At 38.9% G+C, this 16,362-nt stretch overlaps 2 protein-coding genes across 2 annotated transcripts in view; one reads left to right on the forward strand and one right to left on the reverse strand.

The window, feature by feature from the left end:
• Positions 1–635: 635 nt before the first annotated feature.
• Positions 636–16,362, reverse strand: part of LOC146312469 (AT-rich interactive domain-containing protein 5B-like) — a 39,213-nt gene continuing 23,486 nt past the window's right edge. The window contains exons 5-10 of the mRNA XM_084740457.1: positions 10,899–11,050; positions 10,512–10,779; positions 9,572–9,624; positions 7,771–7,868; positions 5,242–5,434; positions 636–3,176 (exon numbers count right to left, since the gene is read on the reverse strand). Of these exons, the coding sequence (XP_084596583.1) occupies positions 1,920–3,176; positions 5,242–5,434; positions 7,771–7,868; positions 9,572–9,624; positions 10,512–10,779; positions 10,899–11,050 (2,021 nt within the window). The 3' untranslated portion in view covers positions 636–1,919. The remainder of the gene's footprint in view (positions 3,177–5,241; positions 5,435–7,770; positions 7,869–9,571; positions 9,625–10,511; positions 10,780–10,898; positions 11,051–16,362) is intronic.
• LOC146312470 (high choriolytic enzyme 1-like) lies at positions 14,109–15,196 on the forward strand. The gene has a single exon (XM_084740459.1). It carries the CDS (start codon positions 14,188–14,190, stop codon positions 14,968–14,970), a length of 783 nt encoding a protein of 260 aa, XP_084596585.1. The 5' UTR covers positions 14,109–14,187; the 3' UTR covers positions 14,971–15,196.

A 16,362-nucleotide genomic window follows, 5' to 3' on the forward strand; every position in this document is an offset into this window, starting at 1 on the left:
GAGTGAAACGTGTTTGTGTCAAGTCAAGTACTGAAGCCCGCAACTGATTGTCTGGTCAGATTCATAATCATGTTTACTTATTCTGTCGTCACGTAGTTCTGATTTAAATCAAAGGTTTGCCAGCTGACAAAACAGTCCCACCACACAGGTGGAGCTTTTGATTGCCTCACATGATCTCTCTCATTAGGTGGATGTTTTCCAGTAAAAAAAAAAAAAAATCATAAATAAAAAGAGCATTTCAAGGCTTTTTTCAGCTTTTAAGTTGGTGAAAAGTCCTTGAAATGCTCTGAAAATCTGAATATCTCTATAACTCCATGACAGTAGGGCTTGGGCGATATACAAACCCAGTTAGTCACTGAGCAGTTTCTGGGTTGGACGACATGTTTCCTCGAAACTGTGCCTAACAAGCTTTGAGGTATGTCTTCTGTTGTTTGGTGGGTGTATCAGCAGCAACGTGTATATGAGCCCCACTGTATCAAGAAGACAGGGATAACAAGTGTCATTCAGAGATGTCTTCCTCAAGATGTCATGCACAAACCAAGATTTCAAATCTAAGAATGTATAAAACGGTCAGGTGGACGAAGACCAGTCAAGGTTTAAACTGGTTTGTTTTTATTGGTCATGAACAAGCCATACTCAAAACTCCACACACACTCCTGCTCCTCTTTCTCTTGTGTACATTTAAAACAAGCGTCAGCAGGGTGGATTTGTTACTCACTGCTGATTACTAAGAGCAAAACAAAATAACTTCCCTCCCAGCAAGAAATCAGCTGATCTAAACACAATGTCAGACCAAATGAATGAAGTGAAATGAAATGTCAGTTCAGTCAGGTTATCGTGGTACCCTGTGGTGAGCTTGCTTTGTTAAATCACTCTCAAAATGTGACAAGTTATAGACTGAATTTTATTTAGCTGGAGTTTTTGTCCTGCTACTTGTGTTTAGACAACATTCACAATTTGAAAAAAAGTTCAACAGGACTGTATTTCTGTCCATACCCAGCTCTGTTTGTCTTTGTGGATGGTGACTTGTACGGTTCATGAGAGTTTATAGCTGTCACCCTCTTTATACTGTCCATAATGTCATGTCATCTTCGTCTGGCAGATCCAGTGTTTTCAGCAAGGATCAGTCTGGTCACACAGCACCACTGTGATTACAGGGAAATCCAATAAAACCATCCAGTATGATTTCACAGAAAGAAACCAGTGTAACAGAAATTTGTGGTGAGCCTTGAGACAATTTTTCTGTACCAGCATGTGTTTGTGTCCCATTGAGTCCAAGGTATCTATGTTGTACTCAAAGATTTGTATTTATTATAAGAGTATAAAATTGTCTGTTTATGTTTTGTAGTTTTATTTTGAGAAATGTGTGAGAAATATGTGTTTCTCCATAAAATATGAAAAATACGTTGTAAGAGCAAGCTTCTGTCTCGTGTTGTCTTTCAGTGTTTCCTAGGAAAGCAACTGTGTGGACAAGCTGGTGACACTGAGATTAGGTTTTCTGGAAGAATTGAGTTTGTGTTTGTTGCTCGACATCATCATTTTTTAAATTTTATATTTGACTTTGGGGTTTCTACCCTGGTTTATAAGGAGAAATATTCACATTTAAGAAGCTGCAATCAGAGAAGTTTGACTTTGATTGGTGATGATTAATAATCGATTAATGTTTGCAGCTCTATAATCAACAACTCATTGAAATTAGTGCAATGAAAACTGCAATGAAAAGATAACTTTGCAATCCCAGAAAATTCAAGTTTTTTTCTCGTTAATGTTAATTTGTGAGTTCATATCCAAGTCTCAGAATATCATCCCTCCCCCTACTCCGTTTTTAATTAATTTTAATGTCCCTGCTCTGCCATCGTAGGGTTCACATCACAATTCAGGAAAAAACAGAATTTGACCTCACTATTTGTGATCTTGTGTTACTGTCTTATTGATGCAACGTTGACAGCTGTGAGTCCATTCTGAGAGAGCATGGAGGTACTCTCCTGATATCTTGTGGAACATCTGTAGGGATGGTGAAGTGCCTTAACAGAGGACTTTGGTAGACTGAGATCAGTGGGTTGCTCGTCAGACACTGTTGTTCTTGGATTGAAAGCTTTGTCCTGATCAGCAGGTGTGGAGTACTTTGACCCATCAGCAGATTGAAGGAACCCCGCCAAGCTATGACGGTCTCTTGAGAGAGTAGCTCCTTCCTCTTGGGGTTGTTTAGATCCATCATGACCTAAGTCTGCTTTGACTGGCCCATCAGGTCTCTCAGCAGCCCTCTGCCAACAATGAAGGTGTGCGAAAGATGAGAAGAGGTCACTGGGGAAGCCTTGGGGTGTCCAGCTGGATCGGGGCATCCTCGGAGTGAGCAGAGGTGTTGATGGACACTGAGGCTCTTTTTGGTTGGAGAAGAAGGGTGAGTAGGAAGGTGGCACAAGATGGGAATGATGTTTGTGAGAATATAAAGGAGGCGGCGTGCTGTTCTTAATCACACCTTTCTGAAATCGTGCCTTGAAGCTCTCCGCATGCTGTATCACCGAAGGACGACTTATTACCACCACTGAGGACTCTGTGGCGACAGCTGATTGCTCTGCTGCCTCTTCCTTGAAACGATTGGTTGAACTAGAGGTAACAAGTGAAGGGGGCTGGCCAAAGTTGGACTTGAATTGGTCTTGATTGGGTAATCCAATACTGCTGAGCTTTTTCTTGACAAGAGGAGACACAATCACCTTGCTAGCTCCGGAGGAGCTGAAGAGACTTGTGAAGCCAGAAGAGGTGTCCTCTGTCCTTGGTAGTTCAGCTTGTTCACTGGGGGGTTCTGGGATTGATGGAGATTGCAGGTTTCTTGGTTTTCCAGCATGGCACTGGTCTTGTAGTGGTACTTGCTGGTGCTGCCAGAGGTCCACCGCTGAGTAGGCGTGGTTAGAAATTATCGGAGCTGCCAGTGGAAGCACACTCTTATTGTCACTTGCCATCAGAGAAGTTGTCAAGTAGGAAGGGTCACACCCACTGTACCTCCTCTTCCTCTTCACCTCGACTTTGTGCTGCAGCATCAGCTGGATCTCCGTATCATTCGGATCCTGTGTTGGGCTCTGTCTTTTTCTGACACGGTGTGAAGGCTGTAGGGGATCCAGACGAGCTATGCAGATCTGGGGTCTAAGTTTCAACTGAGAGTTTTGTTCCATCAGTTCCTGCAAGATGAAAAGAAGGGAAGGAGAAAAGAAGAAAAATTAGAAAGATACAGAAACACTATAAATGAGACATAAGGAAAAACCTTGGTTTAAATTGAGATAAGGTTTGTGATGATGTGGGTACATTATATATTTCTCTTGCCTACATAAGTTTATTGAAATATGTATCCTTGAATACTCCTTGTATCATTCAGCACCAAACATAGGTTGTCAAGTAGCTTTTCTCAGCTTCTTCTCTTAAGTTGCCTAGCTGGTTAATAACCAGGACTCTGCGATCAAGTTATCAATAAAATAAAGGCACAAAAATGACTTGGGTAGGTTTAGACACAAAAAGTACTTGCATAATAAGTTACGTTAAAAAGAGGTGCGTGTTTATTGTCTGTTGCTGTAACTGGGACACAAACCCTGGTCTCTGAGTGAAAGTCCTGTGTTTGTTTGAACTATTCATCAATCTATCCCGCCTCCTCCATACATGGCTGACTTCGACAACACATCACAAATGACTATACAGGGTTATCTACAGTGTCATGGCTTGAAGCAGTGAACAAGCAGGTGTATTTGACACAGTAGTTGTGAGAACGGGCTGGTAAGATGACACTAAAACACCTTTAACATGTGCTGCATCTCTCGCAGCGATTATTATTTTTTTCCCAGGGTGGTGCAGGCATGCCATGTACTATCCTTCTCCACTTACATCACAGTTTGTTAATTTTGAGACGTGTATTGATATCAGTTACAGACTCCTCCTCCTCCTGCAGGCTGTGCAGCTACTGATAACAACAGTGAGAAATGATGGGGCCTCACACACAATTAACACAGTACTTAGTTAATGTTCATGATTTACATGAATGAGCCTTTTCACTCAGTGAAACAACAACAGCTGAGCAAGCTTGGTACCTCAGTCAACTTTCTCCTTTCCTGTTTTCCTGGACACTTATGCTGGAAAGAAAACCACATTCTGAAGATGGTTCAAAGACGTTGCTGGGGGACCTGTACATGTGACATATATTCACGTCTTAAGTCAGCTATTTATAGCAAAATGTTACCTGTCTAAGTAGCCAAACTCCATAAATCATGAGCGAGCTTGTAGGCTAGCATTTTGCAAACATTAGCTAAATAGTTAGCTACTGTTTTGCTAACATTAGCTAGGTTAATACCCTGTATGCATACTTGCAACCCCCACTTTTCATTGCCCTCGCTCTATTTAATCACATGAACAAAATTCGCCTCTATTTGTCGTGATTTCTGTCAAATTTTCACACCTTCTTTTCCTTTTCCCTTTTCCTTATCACCTGTTTTGGCACTGTACAGCATGTCTAAGCCCTGCAGCTCCAAAAGTCTACTGTTTCCTCCTGGACAACAATACAGCTGAACCAAACCAGACTTCCTGGAAAAAAGATTCCTGTTTCTTAAGGACAGTTTTAAAGGAAAAGGCATGCATTTGTAAAATCTGCCACATCAAATAAAATGAAATTTAAAAGTATTCAACATAAAAGTGCTGTTGCAGTGTACCTACTATTTATTTGAGTTATTTTCATTTTTTAAAAGTCACCAGAATGCAGGAAACAAAGTCTCTGGCATCGAAATCCTGGCTGTTTTTGACATCTCAAGGTTGGGAAGTATGCATATATGTTGCTTTTACAGGAAAGGAGACCAGGGCACAAGGTTTGCTCAGCTGTTATTGGAGCACAGAGCAAAAATCAGCAGGACTTTGGAAAGGTCAATTATACTAATTCCCTGGTAGGACAAAGACGACTACTCTGCATTAAGGTTATTTTGTGGAATTATTTGTTTCAAAATGAAACAAGACACTATATTACCTGTAGAAAGAAAAGCTTGCACATTAGATAATGGACATTCTGCACATTGTAGCGCACTGCATGTACTTGATCAGAATATCAGTTTTGCTTTTGCACGCCTGACACATAACATGGAGTTTTACACTGCACTTTCAGAATGTATGCTTGAAGGATTGTCCTCAGTTTTCATTCTGATGTTATAAACCACATGAACCACATGAGGGAAGCAAAGACAATGTAATGATGGATAACACAGAGAGACTGACTGATCTGCTGTGGTCCTGGTCCTTGACTTCCAGGATGTCCTCCTTCTCAGGACATGGTTTGGTCTTGAGGTTGGGAGTACAGATACTACTGGATGGTCCTTTGCTTGAGCTCGTCTCCTGTTTCCTGGGTTTGAGCAGAGGGAGGGGCTTGTCTTCTTCCCCTCTGATGAACCTCTCATAAGGCAGGATGAGTCTGGACAGGAGGAGAACAGATGAATGAATAATGAGAGCAGACACTGGGTCAAGAGCTGCTGAGAGACGAATCTGTTACTGAATAACTATCACAAGTATCTCAAGAGTTTAGAAAAGCTGCTGCACTGAAACAGTTTAATTTAATGACCAGAGGCGGCAAAAATACACAGTCAGCACTCAAGTCCAAGAACAGACTTATGGAAAAAAGAAAGAAAAGAAATACTGATTTATCTCAAGTACAGGCTCTCAAATGTACTCCATGTATAAAAGTAAAAAGTCGTCCTCTGAAGGACGTTTCTACTGACTGTTTCTGTGCAAACTGAACCTTCAGTCTCCCTGTCTGTCTGTCTGTGTGTTTTGTCTTCTTACATCTTTTCATCTAGATCTGTTTTTATTTTTGTCTCGTTTCTTTTATGTAGTTTTCAGTGTTATTTCTTTTTTGTCTTGTTAGTTTTTCACCTTGTTCCATCTTTTATGTTGTTTTTTGTTTCATTGCATCTTTTTTGATGTCTTTATCATCTTGTTATGTCTTTTTTGTCTTTGTCTTTTAATACATTTTTTGTCTTGTCATTTTTTTGGTCTTGTTACAATGTTTTCATATTGTTATGTCTGCCATGTCTATGCATTGATGTATACACAAAGAAATCATCTTTCCTTTTGTTATTGTTTCATCCATTCAGGTTGAAATCAGTCTTGATGTTGGAAGGCAGCGCACAGTGATGCAAAATAAAAATAATCAATAATTCCTCTCAAATGGATTAAAACTAAAGAAACCTGTTTTGAAAATGTAAAGAGTAGAAAATACAGATATTTATGTTCAAATGTAGGGAGTAAAAGTAAAAAGTTGTCAGAAAAATAAATACTCAAGTGCAGATACTTGAAAAATCTACTTAAGTACAATAACAAAGTATTTGTACTTAGTTACTTCCCACCTCTGTTAATGATATTTAATACAGGGGCTTTTAAACACAGTAGCAAAATTCAGCTGGGCTCAAGAAATTAAACAGCCACCTCACTAATGATTAAAACCACAAACTAGCACAAAAATGTCAATCAGTCCACCAACATGAACCACCATGTTCTGAACAGAACGTGGTACAAACACTGACAAAAACTAACATTTGCATTTTGGAACAACAGCTGACTTCAACTGCTCACTGTACTTTTAGTACAAAACCTCATTTTGATACTGCCCTGTTAAAGTAACTGTGTTAAACACCTGTTAATATAAACTCAACACTTCCTGTATCTGTTTCAGATTAAAAGCTCTTTAAGGTTTCGAGTGGACAGTGCAGACGGTTTATTATGAGGTGGTGAGAAACTTAACAACACACTCAGGAACTGTGATTATTGCTGTGATGTGATTTTATAATGAAATAAATGCATTTCATATATTTTAAATGAACGATTTGTTATTAAAGGTAACAAAATACAACTTATAGGTGATTATATATATTCATGAAAACATACTTATGAACATTATGTCCAATAAATCCCCCTAAAATCCTGGAAAAACTGCCTTTAACAGGAGGAGCAGGTAGGTATTTTCAGTGGAAAACGCTCTGGTAAACTCACTGCATGGCAGACACACACAGTTACAGACTAACTGGTGAAAAAAGTGTCACATTTAGCAGGTTAAGAGCCAGATATTTCCATCAGGAGCTGGTGGAGACCAGAACAGAGCTAAAAGAGAGTGAATTTTAGATTTACATTTGCCAGATGAACACAAACATGACGTCAGATTACTGATAATGATAATTAGCCACTGTTTGCTAACATTTTCAGCATGTCAGTGTTATAAGGTTACATAACTCAAAGCTAAAATAAAAAGAAAAGACAACAATCATGATGGAAAAAGGAAAATAATTAAAGATCAGCTACAGAAATGATCCTTTATATAGTGTGTTAATCCATGAAGGCCCTGTGCAGAGCTTTACAGGAGCCTTCGGGGGATTGGATTACACTCACAGGGACTTTGGTGTTTTAAGGATGTGCTTGAGTGAAGAGAGGCAGGGCAGAGCTGAAGGCTGTTTTTAGAGAATCAATTGCTGCATGAGTATCTGGCGCTGGCAGCGGCGGTTTATTCTTGGCAGAGTGCGATCTGTGGTGAACCTCTCCACTGAGAACAACACAAATGTTCCAGGACCAGTGGCTGCAGCTCCTCCAGGGTGTTCAGTGTTTGTACACAGAGGTAAAAGTCAGCCGTGTAACTACACCAGCGAGTGTGTGGGCACATCTTATTAACAAAGAGCTTCATGCAGCAGGAAATGTCATTCAGTGTCGCACACATATTATAGTGCGAGTGTGTCATTTCTAAAAGATGACACACACACTGACCTTTCGTAGTGTCGGCGTGTGCAGGTTGCAGCGCTGGTGCTTCCTGGGTCTCCTCCGAGCTCATCGTACACGTTCTTCCACTGTCTGCGAGCTGTGATCTACACACACACACGCAAACACACACAATGAAGTGAGGCAGCCTTCATAAAGGGGTTATAAGATGTGACTAAGAACTTTACCAGTGGTTACTAAACTAACTACTAACTAGAAGAGTGTATTCAGTGGAGTGCAGATCTCCAGGCCACTGTGTCTCTGTTGATTTCAAACATTTTATTTTAGAACATTTTCTTTCTACTTAGAACATTTTCAGAATTTATTTAGGATATAATGTTATTTGTTTAGAACATTTTTATTATTATTTTTATTTATTTAAAATATTTTATTTATTTAGAAAATATTTATCTTAATTTAGAAGATTTCTTTCTTTATTTATAATTTCTAAAAAATATTTAGAACATTTCTACATTTATTTAGATTTTTTTATATTTATATAGGACATTATTTATTTATAATTTCTAAATCTTATTTAGAACATTTCTATATTTATTCATAATTTTTAAAAAATATTTAGAACATTTTTACATTTATTTAGAGATTTTTTTTATATTTATTCAGAAGATTTCTTTATTTATTTATAATTTTTAAAAATTATTTAGAACATTTTTACATTTATTTAGAGATTTTTTTTATATTTATTTAGAACATTTCTTTATTTATTTATAATTTTTAAAAATTATTTAGAACATTTTTACATTTATTTAGAGATTTTTTATATTTATTTAGAACATTTATTTATTTATCTATCATTTTTAAAAATTATTTAGAACATTTTTACATTTATTTAGAGATTTTTTATATTTATTTAGAACATTTATTTATTTATCTATCATTTTTAAATATTATTTAGAACATTTTTTACATTTATTTAGAAAAGATTTATTCAGAGAACTTTTTAAAAATTTACTTAGAACATTTATTTATTTTAAACATTTATCTATTTTATAACTTTTAAAATTTTATTTATAACATTTTTTTTTACTTTTACATTTGTTTATAAATGTATTTATGTTTATATATTTATTTATTTATTCATATAGTCAGAACATTTTTACATTCATTCATCCATTTTCTGTAACCGCTTATTCATGGGCTGCTGGAGTCTATCCCAGCTGACACTGGGTGAGAGGCGGGGTTCACCCTGGACAAGTCACCAGTTCATCACAGGGCTACAACACATAGAGACAGACAACCACTCACACTCACATTCATACCTACGGGCAATTTAGAATCACCAATTAACCCAGCATGCATGTCTTTGGACTGTGGGAGGAAGCTGGAGAACCCGGAGAGAACCCACGCAGACAGGGGGAGAACATGCAAACTCCACATAGAAAGGCCCTGACCCAGCGAGCTGGGGGATCAAACTCAGGACCTTCTTGCTGTGAGGCAGCAGTGCTAACCACTGCACCACCATTTAGAATATTTTGTTATTTATTTAGAACATCAAATACAATTGACCTTGAGATTATAACAAACCAAATGTCATGAAATTCAGAATTAAATGAGTTACAGTTGATTTCTTAATGAAGTCTACATCTCATGTGTTTAATACTAGCAGACATACAGCAGGGATTTATTCATGTCAGTGGATCATAACATATCAGACACTTCTCTCTCACACACACATGATCTCTCCTGTAGGAGATGGAGATAATGACTTACTAACATTTTGATCTGTGTTATTACTAAACAGAAAGTAACTTTATCACCTTACAAGCTAGAATAAATCTATAAAACTCACCAGTTCATATCCTCCCAGCTTCTGAGCAGTTTGGAACAGAGTCCACAGGTTTACTGTCACACAAAGACACACACAGGAATAAATCACAGCTACACAACCATGTGTCACTGCTTTCAATTCCATGTTAACAAGTCTCTGTTTTTCCTTTAAGTAAAATATATATCACTCATTCTACAAATCATGTCTTACCAAAAAAACTTATTAAAATTATTAATACGAACTCTCTAATTCAATTTTTTTTTGGTTGAGAATTTATTCTTTAAAAATGTATTAATGTGAAATACATGTAATTTATAAAACATTTTGGTCAGATTTTTTTTTTCCAATTTCTAAACTTGCTCTATGCCAGAAAACACTCTTGTCACAATTTTGAACAATTTAAAAATGTGTTAAACACTTTCAAAGTCTAAAACTAAATACTAACTAAATACCTGCTGATAACATCAGTGTAAAATGTGCTATTATAATCATCTTTGTTTAAAAATGTTTTTTAATGAAAATGTTGGCCCTTTAAAGTTGTGTCCCAGATTTCCATCAACTCTGATTTGATCAGGCATAAAAAAGGTTAGCTACACCCCAAGGACCCCTGTCTCTCTTCCTGGTTAAAAAGAAAAAGCGGGCATACCGCTCAAGCAGTTCTTCTAAAAGTTAAATAAGAATTCTGATCATTATGGAATGTGTATTTTGATGAAGAGAACTGTGAGTAACTTTAAAAAATAAAACGGCTGCTCATTATAACTATGCTGTGAAATGAAAAAGATGTATAATTTTGTCAACTCTGCAAGACGTCAACTCAACATCAGATTTCCCATCTGACAGAGCTGACTACATTTAACAAAAAAAATAATCACTAGGAGGTTGGCCTGGTTTAATAGTCAAGAGTTTGATCTTTTAGAATATTATTTCCAGCATAATTGAAGAATAATGTAGTGTAAGTTACTCTGTTTGAAGCCCAGGTAGGGGATCCTCTCGATTGGTGTCTTCCTTTCCTTCATGTATTTATACAGAGACACCAGGAAAGCCTGCTCCTCCTCTCTGTACTGCAGCCCTCCTCCTCCTCCTCCTCCTCCTTCTTCTTCTTCTTCTTCTTCTTCTTCTCCTCCTCTTCCTCCTCTTCTTCTTCTCTCCTCTGACAGTGCTAGTGTTGCTCTCTGGCTCCTGTGATTTATACTGCTGCTACTGTCTCTGCCTGTTTCGTCTGCCGTCACCTGGAAGTAAAAATGGACACAGAAATTCAGTGTCCACATCAAAAGCATCAACGAATAAAATACACAAATGAATGCAATTACTACTGTGTTTGAGAAAATATGTAGAAAATATATTGTACCCTGTCTGAGGTGTCTCCTGCTGTTACTTCAGTCTCCTTTGGAGACGGTGAGGTTTGACAGTGATCTTTAACCTCTAACCTCTGACCCTGTGAAATGTGACACAGAGAGGATAATAGCTTCTTTTTCCGGGGGCGGCCCTTCAGATTGGGAGCTGAGGACAGAAAAAGACATCAATCATTTATGTTAGAAAAGTTCAATGTGCTCGCTTACGCTGAAGACTGTAGGTGCAAACACTGTAACCTGGTTAAAATGTCTTGAAATGTTACTTGCATGCTAAATATTGTACAGGCGCTTCTTTAAATTGAATCACTTAAAGGACCAGTGCATAGGATTTAGTGGCATCTACCAGTGAGCTTGAAGGCTGCAAAAAGTCCGTTCTGTGCTACTGTAAAAACATGGCGGTGCAACATGGCGGCTTCTGTGGAAAAGGACCCGCCCCCTCTGTAGATATACAGGCCTCATTTTTAGTAACACAAGCACATGGGTTTTTATTTTCAGTACTGTACACTAATTAAAACATACTTGTGAATATTACATTCCATTTCTGCCATGTTTTTCCAGTAGATCTTTCTAATCTGACATGCTGGATGTTAAAAGGGACAATTCACCCCAAATTGAAAAAAAAAAAAAAATCCCCTGGCCTGTAGTGCAATTTATCCATCTTGAAGCTTTTTTGGTGTGAGTTGCAGAGTTTTGGAGATATCAGCCATGGAGATGTCTGCCCTCTCTCCAATATAATTAAACTAAATGGCACTCAGCTGGTGGTGCTCCTTGTGTTTTCTTGTGCTCTCTGTTTTCCCCTTCGTCTCCTCCTTACCTGTGTGTGAGTGTGTGTGTGTGTGTGTGTGTGTGTGTGTGTGTGGTGGGTGTGGCTACCTCATCTGGCGCATGGCTGAACTCTGCACCTGCTCTCAATCACCTCATCACTGCTCAAGAAGTCAGCTCTTCTGGTGTTCAGCGCCAGATTATTCGATCTGCTCAGTGTTATACTATCAGCCACTCAATATTAGTTGAGATCTTATTGTGTCTTTCCTAAAGTCGTTTTCTCCCGTGCCCCCAGGATCATGCTCATCTTCCTGCCTCACCCCTTCAACCATTATTTTTTACAATAAATCCACCTCACCACCTGCAACTACCTGCTGTGTCCGTGTTTACATCTGGGTCCTGAACAACTTAACAAAAAAAAATTCAGAAATCATGACCTGTTTATTCAAGATAATACACAGTGAACAGTTTCATGCTGGAACCATTTTCTGTCTTTTAGAAAAAAAGTAGTTCTGGTAGATTCTAAAGTAATTTGGGTTGATTCTACCACAGAAAGGAAGTAGTTCCTACTTAAAACTGCTCACAATAAGGTTTGTGGATTATCTTGAGTAATGTTTTGTAAGGAGACACTGGTTTTGAAAGTTTTTTTTTTGTTTTTTTTTGGCACTTTAAGCACCACAAGTGTGTCATTTAGTCCCATTATACTGGAATAAAGGCAGAGATCTCTACAGGTGATATCTCCAAAATTTTGCAACTCACACCAAATAAATCTGGATGGATAAACAGCACTACAGGCCAAAATGTGTCCTTTTGTTTTGGGATGAACTGTCCCTTTAAGGATTACTGTACTACAGTACTGGCTCTTGAAGGGTGAAGTGAGTGTGTTGTGGAGACTTGCTGCTCCTCCTAAAAAAGTTGCTTAATACTGTGAAATGGTACAATAGAAAAAACAAACAGAGATAGACAGACAGATAACAAATCTTTTATGTGGGTGTTCCGTTGAATTCTTAATATGACAAATGGTAGAAACATATGTGCTGCTAAAACTTGCATAACCTTCTCTTTCTCAACCCAGATTATGATTAAAAAAAAAAAAAAAACATTGCCAAACAAGAAGCACGAGTTACACTGAACACTGTACATTCAGATCCCATAATCTTTGTTTCTGATCTCCCAGAGGAAAATTTTGTTTCTCACAATTGTCTTTTCTTTGTCTTATGAGAAATAAATGAGATTCTTATTTTGAGCTCACTGAAGTCTCATCTGTTTCTCCTCCCTTTAGAAGAAAAAAGAAGCAAAACAAAAGAAAAAACAGATCTTCAACTGAGCTCAGAGGTGTCTCAGAGGTTTCTCCTTGACAACCATCTTTAATGTGACCACAGAGACAAATTTAAGATCTCATTTAAGACAACTGAGTTTTACGTCTCACTGTGATCTCAAGAGTTGATTATTTAAGAGAAATTTAAGATCAGTGCAGTGAGACAAAAAAAGAACATTTTAAGATCTTCAGTTGGGCTCAAATTAGTCTCAGGCTGAGACGAGACAAAGGCTGCTTCTCAGGAATTTAAAAAGTTTGAGAAAATGGTCAAAGTCTCACATTGACCTTAAACTGAGTTGATTTCTGGAGACACAGGCTAAACAAAGATGATCTTATTTTGAACTTTCCCTTCCCTTTGGGATGTACCGTCTTTTCTGTTTATAACATCATGTATTGTTGACATTGTTATCTGTAAGGCTGATCAATTTGAAGAAAATATCTAATTGCACTTTTTGTCTGACCAATATTGGGATTGCAACAGTTACAGCCAAGAAGTAGATACATTTGTACCAAATATACCACACAGTTGTACCAACCAGTCAAGATGCAGTTTACATTCATGTCTGATCAGACTCATATAATATGTACAATGATAAAAGATACTGAGTGTATGTTTTAATGAACTTATGTTTTATCTGATGAAGGTCTAAGGACCCAAACATTGTATTCTAATAAAGTCTATTGCAAGTCAAGGACAGTCAGTCCCCCCAGGATTTTGAATGAGATGGACATATATCGCATTTGCATGGGGGACTGCTGTGATTGGTGGAACATGCAGGAACCAACAATGGTCAAATTTGCGTAAAAGTTGCACAAGACAACTTCCTGGAGGGACTGGACAGTGTGCAGGAGCCCTGTCTTCATTTGACTCTGCAACATAAGAAAATAAAAGTAAAGTTTGGTTTCACAGACACTGTCAAGTCTTTTTGGTTGAAGACAATTTAAGATGTCCAGCCCAGTAAACTAACTGTGTTGATCCATCTACTGAGCAGAGAAAACAAACCATGTTGAAGTAGTAGGTTTGTCTATGGAAGAGGTTTATTTAGGCCTAGCAATGTGGACCCCAACCCATAATCCTCCTGCAGACACACCTGTAGAGGAGAGTATAAAGAGCCTGGACTGAAGACAGTCAGACATCAGCTTCAAGGAGTCTCTTCACAGCAGCTCTCCACAGAAGCTCCACAGCCAGCAGATCCACCCTGAAGATGACTCCCTCTGTCAGCCTGCTGCTGCTGCTCCTGCTCCGCCTCTCTCAGGCACATCCTCTCATGGAGGAAGGGAGCGGAGACGAAGACCAGTCCGTCGACATCACCACCAGGATTCTGACCTCCAACAACGGCACCAGTGAGATCCTGTGGGAAGGAGACTTGTTGGCTCCTAGGACCAGAAATGCCATGACGTGCTGGTCCCAGAGCTGCCTGTGGAGGAAAGCCTCCAACGGCCTGGTGATGATCCCCTACACCATCAGCAGCGAGTTCCCCAGCTGGGAGAGGCAGAAAATCGAATACGCCATGCAGGACTACCACAGCAGAACCTGCCTCCGCTTCGTCCCCCGTCAGAACGAGTACGACTACATCAGCGTGGAGAACAGAGCCGGATGTTTCTCCTCTCTGGGCAGAGTGGGAGGCAGACAGGTCCTCTCTCTCAACAGACAGGGCTGCCTCTACCACGGCATCATCCAGCACGAGATCAACCACGCTCTGGGCTTCCAGCACGAGCAGACCAGGAGCGACCGCGACGGCTACGTCAGGATCAACTGGGAGAACATCGACCCGCAGATGGCCTACAACTTCTACAAGCAGAACACCAACAACCTGAACACTCCCTACGACTACTCCTCCATCATGCACTATGGAAGAACAGCCTTCTCCATCCAGTACGGCAGAGACTCCATCACCCCAATCCCCGACCCCAACATTCAGATTGGCCAGAGGTACGCCATGTCCTACTGGGACATCATGAGGATCAACCTGCTCTACGGCTGCTGACAACTACACTTGTGATGCCTGATCAAGAGTTAACTATGCAACAAATCCACACTTTCTATCAAAACCTGATAAAAGCTGTGCAATCCATGCTACAGTTTTCAGTTTCTGTGCATGTATTCTTTGAAATGTTCAACAGTTGAATATCAGTCAGAATAAATGTCTGTCTGTGAAAAACTTCATGCAAAATGAAACAATAAAAATGAAGTTGGTTCTCTCTGTACACAAAGTGCATTCATTGTTAAGTAATATCCAGACAGCATCATTGGAAATGGAGTTCTAAATGTTTCAAGAACATTGTTTTAACTACAGGATCATGTATACGCATTGATTTCATTGATTTACAAGGTAACAACACCCACAAGGTTAGCCTGCTGCATCGCATTGCCTCTGGTACAATTAGGTATTTATTTTAACCATTTTTGAAAACTGTACTTGTAGTTTATACCTGTCGGAGGGCTGTGCAGAGAAAGAAAATAGACCCAGGATGAGCAGCGTGATGGCGTGCAGGTGCATGTGGCTTTCAATGGTCAGTGTGGCAGCTTCAGCTGATTATAATGCACGTACGCTACGGCAGACATGTGGTGTTGTATCCTTGTCCCTTGTATTTTGGCCGAGAAGAGGGCGAGATGGGAGAGGAGGGAGAGAGGTGGGGGCGTGTGCAAGGCAACATATTTGAGATTGTGTTCTGAACTGTCATCTAATACTTTAAAAAAGTGGAAGTTGACTCAAACATAAAAATAGCGAACTGACAAATGAATAAACCAACATAAAAAGGTGGGGAAACACTATTTTGTATTTTAAAGGGCCTGTAAACAGCGTTTAAATATGTTTACCCCCCCACTACAGCCCTGCATCTGACTAAACATCCAAAATGGATCCATTGTTCTTTGTTCTGTCACTTATTATTTAGGGAAAAAAAAAAAAAAATCACCTCTCCCAAAATACTGGTTCACTGATAATTAGAGTGTGGTGGAAATAATGCTGAGACCATGGGTTGATCCCTGCACTGCTCAGCGTTTGTAGTTTAACAAATGAGTTAAATGTGTCTCCAATGGCTTGATGCTGCTGTTAATATGAAAAGTAACACCAAGCTGGGAGGTGACTACTCCTGACTCAACATCCAGAATAGATCTACTGGTCTTTGTTCCCCTACTTTAACTTTGGAACAACTTTGTGATTAACTCAGATGGTTAAAGTGAGGTGCCAACCTAGAGGGAGATCACATCTGACTAAAAATATAAAATGGATCCACTGTCTTTTCTTCTGTCCCTGATTTGCTGCAGAACAGATTTTGGTACAAACATTAAATCATAAAAAAAAAAAGTTAAAAGAAAAAAAGAAGTAATCTCATCGTGACCACATGGTCAGATGGACAAGACTTCTCACTTCAGA

This window comes from Lutjanus erythropterus, chromosome 17 (assembly GCF_056507025.1).
Source record: "Lutjanus erythropterus isolate fLutEry1 chromosome 17, fLutEry1.hap2, whole genome shotgun sequence".
NCBI lineage: Eukaryota > Metazoa > Chordata > Actinopteri > Lutjaniformes > Lutjanidae > Lutjanus > Lutjanus erythropterus.